The sequence below is a fragment of the Cynocephalus volans genome, chromosome 4, assembly GCF_027409185.1.
Source record: "Cynocephalus volans isolate mCynVol1 chromosome 4, mCynVol1.pri, whole genome shotgun sequence".
In the NCBI taxonomy this organism is placed as follows: Eukaryota; Metazoa; Chordata; class Mammalia; order Dermoptera; family Cynocephalidae; genus Cynocephalus; species Cynocephalus volans.
This window is the reverse complement of record NC_084463.1, coordinates 157,460,083-157,476,559: the sequence shown is the minus strand read 5'-3', so window position 1 is coordinate 157,476,559 and position 16,477 is coordinate 157,460,083. Positions and strand designations below refer to the sequence as shown.

Below are 16,477 nucleotides of genomic sequence, written 5' to 3'. Positions count from 1 at the left end.
GCTTCGGGTAGGATACAGGGAGGTGGAATTCAGAAGATGAGGGACGTGAGGGTGTGCCCAGAGGAGTCAGGAAAGAGAAGGACCAGGAGGCGATAAACCCTCACTCTTCAGCTGCTGCCTTCCCAGCTGGGCTTCCCCAGGGCTCCGGGAAGGACCCAGAAGGCGGGCCTGGAGGCTGCTCTCTGCTGACGGTGGCTGTGCAGTGCCTGCTGGGTGACACCTCTGCACATGCCACAGCCCTCTCCCTGGCTCTGAGGCAGACACCCTGTGGCACACCCCGAGTCACCACTGGCTGATTGTGAAGTGTCCCACGGGAGAATTAATGCTCTGTAACTTTTTCATAAAATAGTAGCAGTCGTGGAATTGTTGTGAGGCAAAAATGACTTGAAAGTACAAAGTCCTGAGAAGTGTGCCGGGTACAGAGGACCCGCCATCTGCACGTCAGCGTCTGGCCATCATTTGTACACACTGAACACACGTACACATGACAAACCTCTGAGGATTGTTGGGACCATCCCAGACCCCAGAACCTCTGCTTCTACTTACATTCTGGCAAACTTGCAGAGATGACCATAGTTAGAAGCTAAAGGTTTTTAAGTTGGAGTAGGAAGCAGCGTGCTTTCATCCAAGTCTAATTGATTTTCTCTGAGTTCCTCTTTCTTCAGAGTTTTATGGATACAATTTACGCGTCATTTTTCCTCTTGCTCCTTCTACACATGGCAGCTGTATTCATCTCCCCAGAGCCTGGCTCCAATTTCTTGTACATGTTTGAAGTAATAAAAAAGAATTCCCCATCTTTAGTGAAGTGTAATTTCAAATAAAAATTGTATATATTTACAATGTACAGCATATCTTCATGCTATATTACGGATTGTGAAATTATTAATTCAAACTAAATATATCCACCAGCTCACATACTTATTTATTTTTTTGTGGTGATGACATAAGGTCCAGTCTCTTAGCTGTTTACATGGAAATGTTCAATAAGACACGAGTGACAAACACTTACACACCAGTGCCTGGGTAACAGGCAGTGTGCTGCCTTCAGTCTTCACAGCAGCAATCCTATGAGTACCAGGACCAGAGTATTTATTGTAAAAAGCACGGCATTTTGGGAATGAAAAACAGCATGAAATGAACAGGACCCAGGGACACAATATAAAGCAGGTCTGTCCTGAGTACCTGGGATGTGTGATCACCTCTCTGCAGGTGGGCATATCGTTTCAGTCCAGCTGCAGGAAATAAGACACAGAGAGGTTCAACAGAACTCCCCCAAGACACAGCTAGTAAGTGGCAGTTCCATGACATAGAGCCAGGACCTCTGGTTCCAGAGGCTGCTCTCCACACAGTACACTCACCTCTTTAGCTTGACGCTCAGGGGCCTCCACACGATGGCTCGGGTGGATCCTTTTGGCCTTGACTCCCCCTACCATGCTATGTGAACTTGGGGTCGATTTCTGTGGGGCCCACAGTTTTCTGCTCATGTCTTTGTTCTCTGGGCTGAAACACACCATTCATTCCCTAGGCCACAGTGAAGACAGTCCTGTCTTTGCTCTCCCCTGGCCCCTGCATCTCCGGCATCTCCCAGTTCACAGGACTCCATGGCTGTCTGTGAGTGGCCCTCTCCTGACTTCTCTGGGACCCTGATTGCTGGCCCCTTAATCCTGGCCAAGCTCTTTGAGAGAATGGCCTGTGCACTTGTCATCTTTGTGTGGCAGCCATGAAGTGGAGGCTTAATAAAAATTTTGTCATTAATTTTCAGGAGCAGAATTAAATGTGTTACAAAGAGTTCACTGATTATATGACATGTTTCATTGCTATGGTTAATAAGAAAGAGGAGCTCATGTAAATTAGAGTTTTTAGTAAGGTCAGCGACCAGACCCAACACTGAAACCAGACATCCTCGTGACGTCCTGGGCACTGACACCATCTTTGTACTTTCCCGGATGAGGACTTTGGGGTCACAGAGGGAGGGGTGGGTAAAGAGAAGAAGTAGTTGGAGACTGTGCCAAGCAGGACCTGAGCCACCTCAGTCTCTCTTTTCTCCAGAAGTGACCATCACCATGACATGATGTTACCCGGATCCAGCTGAGGAGTTGGGAGCAGGAGCCGGATGTGGAGGCAGAGCCAGCGCCAGGTGCCAGCCCCTGCTAATCTGCTTATTCTCTTTGGCTCCATCACCAAATCCATGAACTTTGCTCAACCTGACATTTCCCTAAAATGTGTGACTCAGAGCTTAATCCTGTATACATGTGTCAGTTGATGTGATTCACCAGGTATCTACACCAATAAATTCTCCATGAAGGTAGCAGTGTTTTTTCTTTTCGGTGCCCACATCTTCCTGCTCACTGTAGTGATCCCACAGTTGTGAACATGTCGTCTTTAGGGCCATTAGAAGAGGCATATAGGAGAGCTGACACAGAGTTTTTCCAGTGCTAGAGCAGTGACTCTCAGCGAGGGCAGATTTCCTGTCTTTTCCACCCACCCCTGTGGACATATATCTGCAGGTTAAGTGTATAGATATTTACGACTGTTACACCTTCTCACTGAATTGACCCTTTCAACATTATATGATGACCTTCTTTGTTTCTTTTTGCAGTTTTTGACTTAAAGTCTGTTTGACCTGATAGAAGTGGGGCTGTCCCTGCTCGCTTTTGGTTTTTGTTTGCATGAAATATCTTTTTCCATCCCTTCGCTGTCAGTCTGTATGTGCCATTACAGGCGAAGTGAGCTTCTTGAAGGCAGCATATAGTTGGGTCTTGTTTTTTTCATCCAATCAACCCGTCTATATCTTCTAATTGGTCAGTTTAGTCCATTTACAGTCAAGGTTATTATTGATATGTGAGAACTTCTGTCATTTTGTTTCTTGCTATCAGGTTGTTTTGTATATTTTTTTCTTCCTTTCTTCCTCTTCTATTGTATATCATTGCAGTTTGGTGGTTTTCTGAGTGATATGGTCTGATTTCTGTCTCTTTCCAATCTGTGCACCTACTTTACCGGTGAGTTTTATCCTCTTGCATGTTTTCTCAATGTTAGTTAATGCCCTTTCACTGGCAGTTGTAGGAATCCCGTTAGCATTTGTTGTGTGACCGGTCTAGTGGTGATGTGTTCCCTCAAATCTTGCTTGTCTGTGAAGAAGCTTATTTCTCCTTTATTCCTGAAGAATAATTTTACCAGGGATAGTATTCTTGGCAGGAAATTTTTTTCTTTCAGCACTTTGACTATATCACCTCATTCTATGTTGACCTGTAGGTTTTCTGCTGTGAAAGTTGGTGTCGTGCAACGGGATTCCATTATATGTGACCTGATGCTTTTCTCTTGGTGTGTCTAGAATTCCTTATTTTTCTTTGACCAGTTTTAAAAGAATTATTGGCAGTCATTGGATGGGAGGTGGCTTCAAAGACCAACTTTGAGGAAGGGCAGCAGTAAGACATATTTAAATGTCAGTGTGGATAATCCAGCAAGGAGGGGAGAGGGGACAGTCTAAGAGAGAGAGAGAATAATTGCAGGAGTGCCTTTGGCTTTTCCCATTTTGACTATAATGTGACTTGGAGAGGACTTTGATAATTGAATCTATATGGGGACCTTTGAGGTTCCTGGTTCTGTATATCCATGTCTCTTCTAAGATTAGGGAAGTTTTCAGCTATTATTTTCTTAAACATGTTTTTGATCCCTTTTCCCATCTCTTCTCCTTCAGGCCCAGCCATAATTTGAATATGTGTTTACTTAATCGTGTCCCATTGTTCCTGTAATTTTCCTTCACCTCTTTTTGTCCCCCCCCACTAGCTAATTTCAAATGATCTATATGTTGAGTTCAGAGATTCCTTGTTTCTCTAGTCAGCACTTGTAACTCTCTGTTGTATTGTTTATTTCATTCATTGAATTCTTCAGCTGCAGTATTTCAGTCTGGTCCTTTTTATGACAGCTATCTCTTTGTTAACTTCTCATTCATATCATGAATTCTTGGCCTGATCTTGTTGAATTTTTTATATGTACTCTCTTATGTCTCATTGAGCCTTTTTAAGATCATTATTTTGAATTTTTTTTCTGACAGTTTTTAGTTTTTCTTTTCATTGGGGTCTTTCTCTGGCATACTATTGAGTTCCTTTTGTGGTATCATATATTCTTACTTTTACATGTTAGTTCTTCCTACATTGATGTCTCTGAATCTGGCGGAACAATGACCTCCTCCAAATTTTACGGAGCAGCTTCCATAGAGAAAATCTTTCACGTGCAGTTTGGTCTTAGTGTGCCCTTGGAAGGGTGTGGTGATTCTGGTTTGATGTAGATGCAGTGGTACAATCTCTGGCAGCTTCTCCAGTTGTAATCAATGTCACCAATAACTGTGTTTGCCTCAGTGACCTACACTGTAGAAGTTTGAGGCAGTGGTGGTGGCAGTATACGTTGTTATCATCTTTGATAACAAAAGCTTTTGTGGTTTTCCTATTCTTATTTAGCCCACAATGGGGAGACTTTGTCAAGGGGATTCCTCTTGGTGTCAGGCATTATCCAACCTACAAGCAGCTGGAGTGGTGCTGGGTTCCAGGTGCACATGCTCAGAGCAGTTGTGGAGACAGGATACTGGGCTCAGGGTCTTGGGAACCTATTGTGCATCTAGGTCTTGGGGTTCAGGTTTACTCTTCATGACATGGTTGAGTGTATTTTGCCCACAGAACCAATATCTATGACTGTGAAACAACCCCCTCGCAACCCAAGGCAGTTGGGGAAGGTTGTAGCTGTGACTCTAACCCTGCAATTCAGGAACCAGAGCAAATGGGGCTCAGTTGTCACATGGTTCATAGGTGTTAAGGTACCATGCTGTGGTGACTCTATCACCGGGGATGGTACGACTTGGCAGAGTCTCAGTCTCTGTGATGCCAGATGCAGTGGGAGTGAGTCCTGGAATGGTTGAGCATGGCTGTCCTTTGGGCCCTGGGAGTAGGGTGCAGCACAGCACTGACTCCACTCCCCAAGGAAAGGGGTGTCTCAGCATCTCAATCTCTAGGGGGCTAGTCCAGCTCCAGGGAAGAAGAGAATTATATTTTTATGGCTAGTAGAGTGGGGTGTCTAAGCTTAGCCAGTGTTCTATTTCCCTGGATTGTGGGGTACCTCATCAGCTCAACCCTGGGCTGCACAGCTGCTCAGCTCAGACTACCAGCTTTTCTGTCAAACAACTTCTTTGCCAGCAGCTTCTTGGCATAGGCCCTAATTCCCCAGGGGGTGATGTGCTGCTTCCTCTCAATCCCAGGGCATTGGCACAGCCACAGCTGAGAGGGATAATTAAGGATTCTTCTACAGGGCGTGTGCAGTGTCCACTCCTGCCTGAAGGCGAGGGACACAGCTGCAAATGGGACAGATGGGTGCAGTGGGACCACCACTGCTTAGCCCTTCAGGATAGGGTGCATCAGGTGCTCGAAGCTGGGCTTGGGGATTGGACCACTGTGTGGGGTTTGATGGGAGGTTTTAGGTTTAATGGCAGCTTAGTCTCTGGGATGAATGGTTGTCACTCACCTCTGGGGTAAGACACCCTCATGCAGAAGTTCCATTTGCAAGATGGCATAGCACAGTGGTTGTGCAGGCCACAGAGAGAGGGGCTCAGTGTGGCTCCTTTCAGGGGAGCACAACTGTGAGGACTCCAGGCAGCTTCCCCAGCTGGGCTCAGTGTCTGCAAAGTATACAAGGACCGTGACCCAATGGTGGGGACTGTAGGTGTCCAAAGTGTTCATGGGGGTTGCTGGGGTCCTTTAAGTTACCTTTTCCCAGAGAGAACAATTCCTCCTGCTTCTCTGCTGCTCCTGGCTGCAGTTGGGATGGTAGAGACTGGGTGTTTCCTTCCATGCTCTACGTGGTTATCCTGAGTTCCTGTGCTAACCAGTGCTCACGTTACTTCTTCGAAATGCTCCACCCTCTCCTTTGGTTATTTTTATCTAAATGTGGTTGTTTATGCATAGTTTTGTCTGTCTTTGTGTGAATGATGAGTGGTAGGGTCTTCTAGCAGTCCATCATTGTGAGAGAGAAATTTTCTGAATCAGAGTTTCCTAGAAATGAGTGATATCTTCAATAAGAAACACTCCAGGTAGTGAATCAAAGAGAGCATTCACACGTAGTGATGTCACTGACTTTGTGATGCCAGTGGCTCCAGGAGATTCTGTTCAGTGGGCATTAAAACACAGGCTTTCACCCTTCGCAGTGACCTTCCTGAGCCCTCTCAGATTGCAACCTGCCATGGAGACTTTTTTGCTGTTACTATTTTGCTAAGATATGCATAACACAAAACTGATCATTTTAGCCACTTTTGAGAGTACAATTCATCAGAATTAAGTACATTCACTGTGTTATCACACTATCCTTTTCCAGAAATTGTCACCATCCCAAACAGAATCTCTGTCCCCTTAGTCAATAGCTCTGATTTCCCTGTTCTCTCAGCCCCAGCCTTAGGCATCTTGCATGATCCCAGTTCAAACTCTTTAACAACAGTTCATGCAGAAAAATCTTGCCACGTGCAAACCTAATGTTCTTCATTGTATAATGGTGAAAGTAATGAGAAACTTGCAATCCCCAGACTTCGAAGGCTACAGGAGGAGCTAAGGGAGAGGTCTTAAAGCGATAGCCTTGGTGATGCTGGGAGTCCTCTGAGTCTCATGGGACCTCTTGTCCTGCAGCTACTGCTTCCTCCTTTCAGTGTGTGGCCGTACCTACAGGATAGGGAGATGAGGAAATGGGGTATGGAGGGGCTATCCTTGCAGACAGATAGACACACATGTCCTGGGATAAAGCCTGGCATCACTTGCTTTTGAGTCAACAGTTGAGGACCTCTGGGTAGAGCATTTCTCACCCCTTGATAAATATTGGTAAGAATCTTTGATCTTCGTAAGTACTAGTGAAGACTAAGTGACACAGAACAGGTAAACCCACCAGCTGAATGTGTATAGATGGGAGGCTCAATACATAAAAACTTTTAGTGATTATAAGCATTGTAACAGCGATAGCTAATATTTGTTGAGTATTTTGCAGTATACATGTATTAGTATGTTCTCATAACAACTCTAGAATTTGCATCTATACACAGAAAGGCAAACTGATGATAAAAGAGGGTTGTGTATGCATGTGGGTGCATGTGTGTATAATGATTATTCAGAGGGTTAATATCAGAGAGGGCTTCGCAGAAGAGGAGACCTGAGAAATGGGTTCTGCAGATGAGGTTCCCAGCTGTCATAGGCAGGAAGGTCACAGACATAAAGGGAAGACCATGTGCCCTGGTGCAAGAGTGTCACATAATATACTGCAGAAGCAAAGGACACATCAGCAACTGGACTGATCACAGACTCCCCAGGTGAAGAGGAAATGGAGCTTGGGGAGGCATGTTGGATAAGGTCATGGAAGTCTTAATGCCCAGCTCTAGGGTGCAAAGTTGATCCTCCAACATTGGTTCCAATCTGGGTTTCTCAGAGTGTGGCAGGAGATCCGTCAGTCCTGGTGTCTGACAAGCATAGGCTGTAGACTGAACTCCTAATGAGTCTCATACTTTTAGGGGCTATTTTCAAGTGTACAGTTTTCCTGATGTTATTTAAAATATGAATTTATTTCAAAAGCAATGCTGAATTCATAATCACTCATTCTTTCAATTTTCTCCATTGTATAAACATAACTATTGCCACATGAAGTTGGGTTTAGAGTAAAATAGTCCTCTACCTGAAACACTTGGGAACAAGTGACCTCTAGCCATTTTGGGTATTGAAGAGAGTGTTAGGACCACATTTCAATTTTAAGAGACTCACTTTGGCATGAATGAGGTGGGTGTGTTGCAGGAAGAGCTTCACAGAAGGCTGGGAGACCATTAAGGAGAACTTTGTTGTTGCCAATAAGGACACAGACTGGACTGTGCTGATGGCTGTGGGACTGGAGAGGATGGGCTCACAGAGGCTGTGCAGTGGAGTGGAGGGGCAGAACTTAGCGGACTATTGCAGGCAGGAGGGAGAGGAGCGGCCACAGTCTAATTAATGCCCCCTCTCCCCAAGAACCCGCACCCTAATCCCCGGGTTCTGTGAATCCTCATCACGAGGCAAGAAAGCACTTTGCAGATGTGACTGAGGTAAGGACTTGGAGATGGGGAGGTTATTCTGGACAACCTGATGGTTCCTAAGCCCAACACGGTTACGTCACCAGGAAAAGGCAGAGGCAGTTTTGACATGAACAGAAAAGGGGAAGAGAACGTATGAAGGAGGCAGAGGTGGGAGTGATGCGGCCACAAGTCAAGGACTGTCCTCAGTCACCAGAAGCTGGAATCCCCCCTAGAGACTCCAGAGGGAGGGCGGCCCTGGGGCCCCTGGATTCCCACAGTGTGGTACTAGTTCTGGTCATCTGTTCTTCAGAACTGTGAGAGAATCAGTCATCTCGAGCCTTCAGGCTAGTTGTACATTGTTACAGCAGCCATAGGACCCTAAGCTACGTTGTGTACATGCTTTCCAAGTCGGGTGACTTGTGTGTGGGATGGGCCCATGACCCAGGATGGGGGCTCCCAGAGGAGGAGTAGGTTGGGGAAGACAGTGTGTTCTGTCTTCTGTCTCGCTTCTGACATGGCTGTGGAGTGCTTGAGTGGATCGTCCAGGTGGCAGCTGCGTCCTTGTTTCCAGAGCCCTTGGGAGAAGTTGCTGGAGGAAGCGTTAGCCTGACATGTGGTGAGTGGTGTGGACACTGATCAGCTCTTTGATCATGTGGGGTCAAATAAAGTTATTTGAGGTTGAAATATGGGGATGCCCCTAAATTGTGATAAATGGCAAATCATTTATACTGGACATGTCATTGGAGTCAATCCCCAGAGAAGATTTGGGACAAGCAGGTGAAGTGTGGTGAGGAGGGGCACCAACCAGAGCTGCTGCAGGTGTGGACCATGGCACTGGCCAGCGGCTGGGCTGGGGGATCCCTTGGGACAAGACCAACAGGACATTGTAGCTGCTGGTCACCCGGAAGAGTCACTTTCTCTCATGACAGTATGAATGGGAAATCTGTGGAGTAGTGCTGGGTGATCCTGACGAGACACTGACTTTTGTGATGCCTGAACCTCAGGTCAGCACTGGTGACAGGACGTTGGTTCTCTGGGATTCACTATGACAGCACCAAAAGGCCAATTCATGATTAAAGTCTTCCTTGAGACAAGGCCTGAGACTGTAGGAAAATAACAAGACATGTGGACAAGTGCAGGGCAGGACATTTATTGAAGCCAAATGTTGAAACCTTCACATTTTCAAGGGGAGTAGGTGACTGGTGTCAGATTCCGATAATTTAGGAAATAATACTATTTAAATCATTGGCACCACACTGGATGAGTATTTGAGCCTAAAATAGAAAAATAAAATAAGATCAGTGACCCTATTAATGGAGATGAGGTTAACTCAGACTGTCATTCACACCTAAGCTGTCAGCGGGATTTCTAGAGCAAAAGGCACCTTGGAAGCACAGAAGGCAGGAAGCCAGTGTCGTGGAAGCTGGAGCCCTGACCTGACACAGTGATGACCCCCCATGCGCATCAGGGAGCAGCCTTTCCTCAGTCAGGCAAACAAGCCCTGAGTGACCCAGGACTGTGACTCAGGTCGCTAAAGGAGGGGAGGGTGAGGAGGGGACAGAGCACCCAGCAGTCATTTTCTCTGAGGTCCCAGCACAGTGGACTCTGCTTGTCCCCTGCAGTGGGGGACCCAGGGCTGAGAGACTGGGCGGGGCTGGGAGGGGACTCCGGGCAGCATGGCTGTCGGGAGACCCCCAGCCTCCCAGTGTGGGAATTCTGCCTCACGGCCCCGGCTCTTCTCAGCTCGGAGACCGCAGCTTCTTTGGGCATTTGCAGCTGAACCTCACGACCTAAACCCAGAGGTAGATGAGCTGGGAGAGCCCTTTACAACCTCTCATTACTTGATAAGACGTAAGGCAAGTGTTCCCACTTCCATGGGACTGCAGGAGGCAAAGCAGCGAGGTCCGTCCCCTGTCATGGTGAGGAAGAGGCGTGTGGGAAGGTGGGGAGAGTGGGCATAAGGGCTGGAGTGGGCTCCTGGCCCTGCAGAAGCTGCAGGGAACCCAGCCAGCCACCGCTGTGCACACAGGGGCCGCTCTAGTTCCCTCCTCCCTGCATCTCCCTGTTCAACTGTCCCCACAGCCCATGACCTCCACGGTGCCTGCGTCCCACTGGGTGATGTCAGTTGCCCTCGGGACAGCACCCAGTCAGGAGACAGTAGTGCTTGACCCCAAGTCCCCTGCATTGGGACCCAGATGTCCTTCTCAGGACACCCTAGGGACCATGTTATACAGGGAGGTGACCTGCGAAGGAGGAGCGTGCCCAGGATGCTGTGTGCCTCTGGGTTTAATTCAGCAGCTGTCATGTAGCATCCACCCTGAGACCCTGGGTCACCCCATCAGAGGTGAGCAGCAGGGCAGGTGCCACCAGCTGTGACCCTCACAGAGCAGCGAGCCGACCTCATACCTGACTGTGCAGCTGAACAGAAGCCTCTATGCATAAAGAAGAAAGAAATTACCATTATTTTTAGAATTTGCTTTTTGTCCTCTGAGGGCATCTCGTCTGTGCATTTCTTCACTTGCAACTTTGCTGCCACTTCCTCCTCTGGTGCATTATATTTGGCAAGTTGTATCTTCATCGCAGTGTCAGAACCAATCAAGAAGGTCCCCAGTTCATTCACCAGGGATAGACAGGGCACCGCATTGGCTGGAGCAGAAGGAAAAAAGTACAGTTTATGCACAGAAACTCGATTTTTCCCATGGCTCCCTGATGTCAGAACAGGACAGGATCTGGGGGTTTTACGTTCCCCTCCTGTAATCATGCCGATGACAATGTAAGATCCTGGAAGTTGTGACTTCCTCCAGATGACACAGCACAGGGCAGAGCCAGGACAGGAAAACTGGTTACCTGCTCCCTCTTTCGCTTTTTTTTTTTAAGGCTCATCGGCCACTTTCCAGTGCTTCTCTGTTTGCTGCAATTCTCTTTTCTAGATTTGAAAAAATTAATTGTGACACCTTTTTCAATGTTGGTGAAGAGGAGGTTTTCAGTAATCACATTTTCAGGTGAAAGGTAGAGTAAGAATCTTACCAGAGATCAGAGAAGAAAGAGTCAATCTAGAGAAGAATAAATAAAATTATATTAACATGTTGTAAGGTGATATTTTGAGATTAGACTGGAGGAATTAGGATATTTGCCATCAGAAGCAGACAGAAGTAAAAGGCTAAAAATAGAAAGAAAGAGAGATGACCAGTTTTAGCACATGTGAACCTTTTTTACATCATTTCTTTGGCTCTCTCTTTCTTCTGTGATGTCCAGAATCCTGACAGAAGGTGAGAAGAGAGAACTGAACCTCCTTCCTGCCCCTGTAGGGATTGTGCTGAGACCTGGGTGACGACTCTTCCTGGTCTGGATTCCTCATCTCTCCAAGTCTTTTGCAACCACCCTGCACCCAGGAAGTGTCCTTCTAGGCTCCAAGGTGAGTCCTGGTCAGACAACATCAGATTCTGGGGAGAATTCGGAGAGGAAAGGATCAGAGGAAAAGAGGAGGAAGTTCAGAAAGGAAGAGGAAAAGGAAAACTCAGACAGGCTGGATCGGCACCCGGGGCATGAAGACATGCAAAGTGTTGACAGGTTGGCTAGAATTAATGTGAGACAAAAACAGAATCTATAGCTCTGATGATCGTATTAGTCCTGCTAAGCTTGGTGGTGACTCCCAGGAAACCAGTAGGACTCCTAGGTATATCAAGTGCTGCTTATTCCCAGAGCCCATTTGGAGGTTTATTCATCAGGTTCAGAGAGCACTGGCTCTTCTCGAACTGGGACCTCTCCTAAGATCTTTCCAGTTGTAACATTTTGTGATCTGAACTTATGAGTTAAGAGGCCGTGGGCTTAACTGGCACCTAAGGACTCCGGGGAGGAGAAAGTCTGTTATCCTCAGCTCTTGGATTCATATCTACGGCTGGGCTCCTGATGTACTTCATCTCACTGCGTGCTCACGGCCACTCTCGGTGGTAGCTGTGGGCACCAGTGGTAAGACGAGGCTCAGAGAGATGAAGCGTTTGGCCCAAGGTCAAAGGGCTGGGAAGTGGCAGGGCCCAGATTCACACCCTGACTTCCCATTACATCCGGCAGCATCAGAAACATGGATCTCAGTGAAGGAAGGAAGCCGCAGGCAGAATTCCCAAGCTGTGTACTCAGTACTCTTCTTATAAAAGTTCCTGGGTGCTGGGAAATTGATAAAATGAGCTCTGGGCTTTGGGGAGCTAGTTCAACAAGCTCAGGGAAAGGTTCAAATTTTGACTTATTCCGTACCTCAACTCCAACCTAAGGAGGCTTACCTGGTGTTCACGGAAGGGGACTTACCAGGGGTGGGTGCCAGACTGATTACAAATGACACTCACCTTCATAGCAGCACAGGGCCAGAGTGACCAACAGGAGACACACAGGCAGCCTCATGGTGGTTTACTTTGCTCTGAGCTTTCAGCTTTAGCAAAGCAGGAGGGATTTGGAGGTGACTGCAGGAGCCTGGCATCCCATGGAGCCCAGGGCTATTTGTACCTGGCGAGTCTCGCTGGTCCTGCCCACACAGACATGTGACAGGTCACAAGGCCTGGCTTCCAGCCCTCCCTTCCCCAGTGAGGCTGATGTCATCCATCAGGGCCATGTCCCCACACCTCTCTGCATCTGACTGGGGCCAGGCACAGGGGAGCAGCCCTGAGGGAGCACTGCTCCGTCCTCCAGGGCAGCACTCAGGTGCCTCCGGATGTGTTTCCTGGATGCTCGGTTTGCTTCTGAGCTTCTGATGGTTCTGTCCTTGTTCTTCCTGTTAAGGCAGAGGCTCAGGTGAGTTCTAACATGGGGAGGAAAGATCCCACGGATACAGAAGGTGGGGACTGTCTTTGGTTAGGGGACAGCAGCCTCATAAGGAGCCCACTTTGACCCCCCTCTGCTGTTCTGACAGCCGACCAGGAGTGTTTCCATCACACATTGATCAAGTCTGAACAAGAACGTCCCCCTCCATCACCACCATTTTATCCCAAGGGCCCCTTACAACACTGTTGAGCACATGCCACCTTTGGAGAATTTCCTTGGGGAAAGCAACTGCTCCACCTGCTCTCTGCCTGGCCTCACTCCACGGCCAGAGTCCCTGTTTATGGGTGGAGTTGTCAACAGAGCTGAGGTTCCAATTTCCTGTCCATGAAGAGCAAGCCTCCTGTGCCGACCAGCCCCCCCCATGTCACCACAGGGCTGATGTCATGATTAAGTGACCCCCACTCTTTTATCCCAAGAAGCTCCTGGGGTGCCAGGAGCCGAGCAAGCATCAGAGGTGTTAATGGCTCCTTTGCTCTAGGACAGCACAGGAAGATGGTAATGAAGAGAGATGGACAGGGAGGCGCTGGCTTCCCCTTGTCCCTGGAGGACACATCTCTCACTTCCGACCTCACTCTGCAGCCCGGGCCAATCTCTCTTCTAGTGGGAGGTGAAGGCAGCCCCCAGACAAAGCGACACACTCCCCACCTGCCCTTCCATGCCGCGACGTCACGCTCCACGTGAGGAGGAAGAGTCTTCTATCAGCAGACATTTCCCACTAAATTAAAGTATATGTGAGAGGAGTCAAGCCCAGGCCAGAGGTTTTCAGTGTCTGCTGTACAGTCAAACGACTTGGGATCTTTTAAAATGCACAATTTCTCACACCCTCTTCTCGGGAGGTTTTGATTCAGTAGGTGTAGAGCGGGGCCCAGTCACTTGAACTAATTAAATCTCCTCTGGTGATTCCGCTGGACAGCAGGCCTGAGCACCACTGAGAAACACCTTTGTTAACAAAGGACAGTGGCAGGTTTCTTTGGGTCCCAGTGGAGGACAGCGGTGGTTCCCTCTTCCATCACACAGCATGGTGGGGGGTCTCTGGAGCCAGCTCTGCCTCCACCGCCAGGGACGGGGGTACAGGGGTGAAGCCCATGGCAGAGTTCTGACCACGTTTATGGGCTATTGGACCTTAGAAAAATTACTCAGGTTATGTAAACCCAGTTTTCTCATCTGTAAAAGGAGGCTAATAATAGAGCCTAGATCATCGGGTTGATATAATGATTAAATGAGTGTCTCTTTGTGTATGTATAAAATTTACTTCAGCCTCATACGAAACTCAATAAATATCAGTAATATTATCTGGTGCTCATTGTCATTGTCAAACATGTCGTAGACTGCCACCCATCCCTAGTTTAGAGCACAGCCAAAGTCAAGAAATCAGCAATTTTTCTCAGATTATAAGGAAATCTAGGCACACTCCCTCCATCTGAAGTGAATGGGGGAATCCCAGCTATGGTCTCTGAGTCTACGGACCCACGGACATGAACTAGGTAGTCAGACCTTTGTCACAGAAGCTGAGCCATGAGGAATTCTGCACCTCAGTGGAGCAGAGCTTGTGCTGGCGCAGGCTCGGACATCAGCTATATATTCCACTAGGGAAGACGTGCCTCTCTCAGAGAGGATCAGTCCCAATGTCTTTACTGTTCCTGGAGCTGTGCACCCCTGCTCAGGATTTTTTAGTTTTCATAGGTGGCACTGTTTATGGCTGCTCTACTCCTTTCCTCACTGGCTTTAGATCTTTCCATCTGGGGGAGTCTGGTCCCTGACCCCAGTGCCCTGGTCAGTGCTCCCACGTGTAGGATTGGCTGGCACCCTGCACCTCTCCTTGACAGCAGCTCTTGGGTTGCAGCTCTACAAATGTAGAATCAGTTAAAATGTAGAATCAGAAAAGTTGGGGGTAGGGAGCCTGACAGACCGGCATGAGGGAAGGTGAGACAGTGTCAACCACAGGGCTGGCCGAGGCACATCAGGTGCCCGGTTAGCCTGGAACATAAAGGGACATGGTGGACTAGGGAAGGCTTTGGGGCTATGGATTAGGACGGGACAAACCACAAAGTGTTTCCATTGAGCTCGGTGTGATATAGTGGCAGAATGGGTGGGAGAGCTGAGACACCGCCAGGATTTTTGTCCCAGTGCCTATTGCTGGATTTCAGATCTCGAGTCAGAATCACATGGTCTCTTCACACCCATTAGCATGGCCACTGCCAAAAACCAAAAGAACAAGTTTTGGCTATAACATGGAGAAACGGGAAACCTTGTGTATTGCTGGTGGTGAAAAGTGCAGCTGCTGAGGAACACAATATGCAGCTTCCACAAAAATTAAAAGTAGAGTTAGTTACCATATGATCAAGCCACTCCACTTCTGGGGATACATCCAAAAGAAGCACAGACAGGGTGTAGAGGAGACATTTGCAAACCTATGTTCAGAGAAGCACTCTTTACGAACGCCAAGAGGTGGAAACAACCTGAATGTCCACTGACACACGAATGAACAAACAAAACGTGGATTAAACATACAATGGAATATCATTCAGCCTTAAGAAGGAAAGAAGTCCTACCACATGCTACAAAGTGGATGAACCTTGAGGACATTTTACTGAGTGAAATTACCAGTCACAGAAAGACAAGTAGGGTCTGATTCCACTTATAGGAGGCAACTATAGCAGTCAAATTCATATAAACAGAAAGTAGAATAGAGGGCTTCCAGGTGGAGGGAGAAGAGAATAGAATGTTCAATGAAAATCGTGAAAACAATAATGAGCCATTTATATCTGAAAACATGCAAGTGTCACCCTCCACACAGGTCCTATGAGTCAAAAAATGTGTAGCTAATAATAATGGTGGTAATAAAATGAGTAGCTATGTTTTGGGGTTATTACTATGGCCAGACACCATGGAAAACAAAATGTATCACATTCAATCCTTGCTACTAACATATAAGCTATAAGCTAGTAATTCTTACTTTACAAGTGAGGCAACTGACTCACAGGAATTAAGAAACTTGCTTAAAGTTACACAGTTTGAAACTTTGTGACGTGTGAAGCAACAAGGGGGAACTTTCAGTGGGTACATCTGCTGGTGGTGACTTAGATGGGCTGGAGGTGCATGCAGGTTACGTTCTGTCTCAGCTGCTCCGTGCATTTCAGTTTCCATCTCAGATGAATCCTTCTATTTGATGATGCTTTACACTAGCTCTTCACTTCGCCTTTTTCCTTTCTTTTTTCTTCCTTTCCTATTTGTAAAAGAGATCACCTACTGACAGCACCCAATGTTGGCAGCCCGTGGAGCAACAGGAAACACTCATCATTGCTGCTGGGATGCAAAGTGGGACAGCCACAGTGGAAGGCAGGTTGGCAGTTTATTACAAAACTAATGATCTTCTCACTAAACCATCTAGCAAGTGCATTCCTTGGTCTATACACACATGAGTTGAAAACTTATGTCCAGACAAAATCCTGCACATGGATGTTTATAGCAGCTTTATTCAGACTTGCCAAAAGTTGGAAGCAACCAAGATGTCCTTCAGCAGGTGAATGAATGAAAAAACTGCACATTTAGACAATGGAATATTATTCAGTGACAGAACGAGCTTTCACACCATGAAAAGAC

At 47.3% G+C, this 16,477-nt stretch overlaps 1 protein-coding gene across 1 annotated transcript; it reads right to left on the bottom strand.

Moving 5' to 3' along the window:
* Positions 1-9,190: 9,190 nt before the first annotated feature.
* On the bottom strand, positions 9,191-12,512 carry LOC134377135 (secretoglobin family 1D member 2-like). The gene is made up of 3 exons (XM_063095753.1): positions 12,403-12,512; positions 10,521-10,708; positions 9,191-9,336 (listed from the first exon to the last, which is right to left on the bottom strand). Exons 1-3 carry the CDS (start codon positions 12,455-12,457, stop codon positions 9,283-9,285), a joined length of 297 nt encoding a protein of 98 aa, XP_062951823.1. The 5' UTR covers positions 12,458-12,512; the 3' UTR covers positions 9,191-9,282.
* Positions 12,513-16,477: the final 3,965 nt, after the last annotated feature.

Bases quoted from the DNA above. Each gene is read 5' to 3' on its own strand.
- LOC134377135 (XM_063095753.1), bottom strand. From the start codon at position 12,457: ATGAGGCTGCCTGTGTGTCTCCTGTTGGTCACTCTGGCCCTGTGCTGC. The intron at 10,709-12,402 runs GTGAGTGTCATT...CTTCTGCTCCAG, and splicing joins GGCCCTGTGCTGCTATGAAG to CCAATGCGGTGCCCTGTCTA. The intron at 9,337-10,520 runs GTAATTTCTTTC...TTTCTATTTTAG, and splicing joins AGCAAATTCTAAAAATAATG to GCTCAAATACTCATCCAGTG.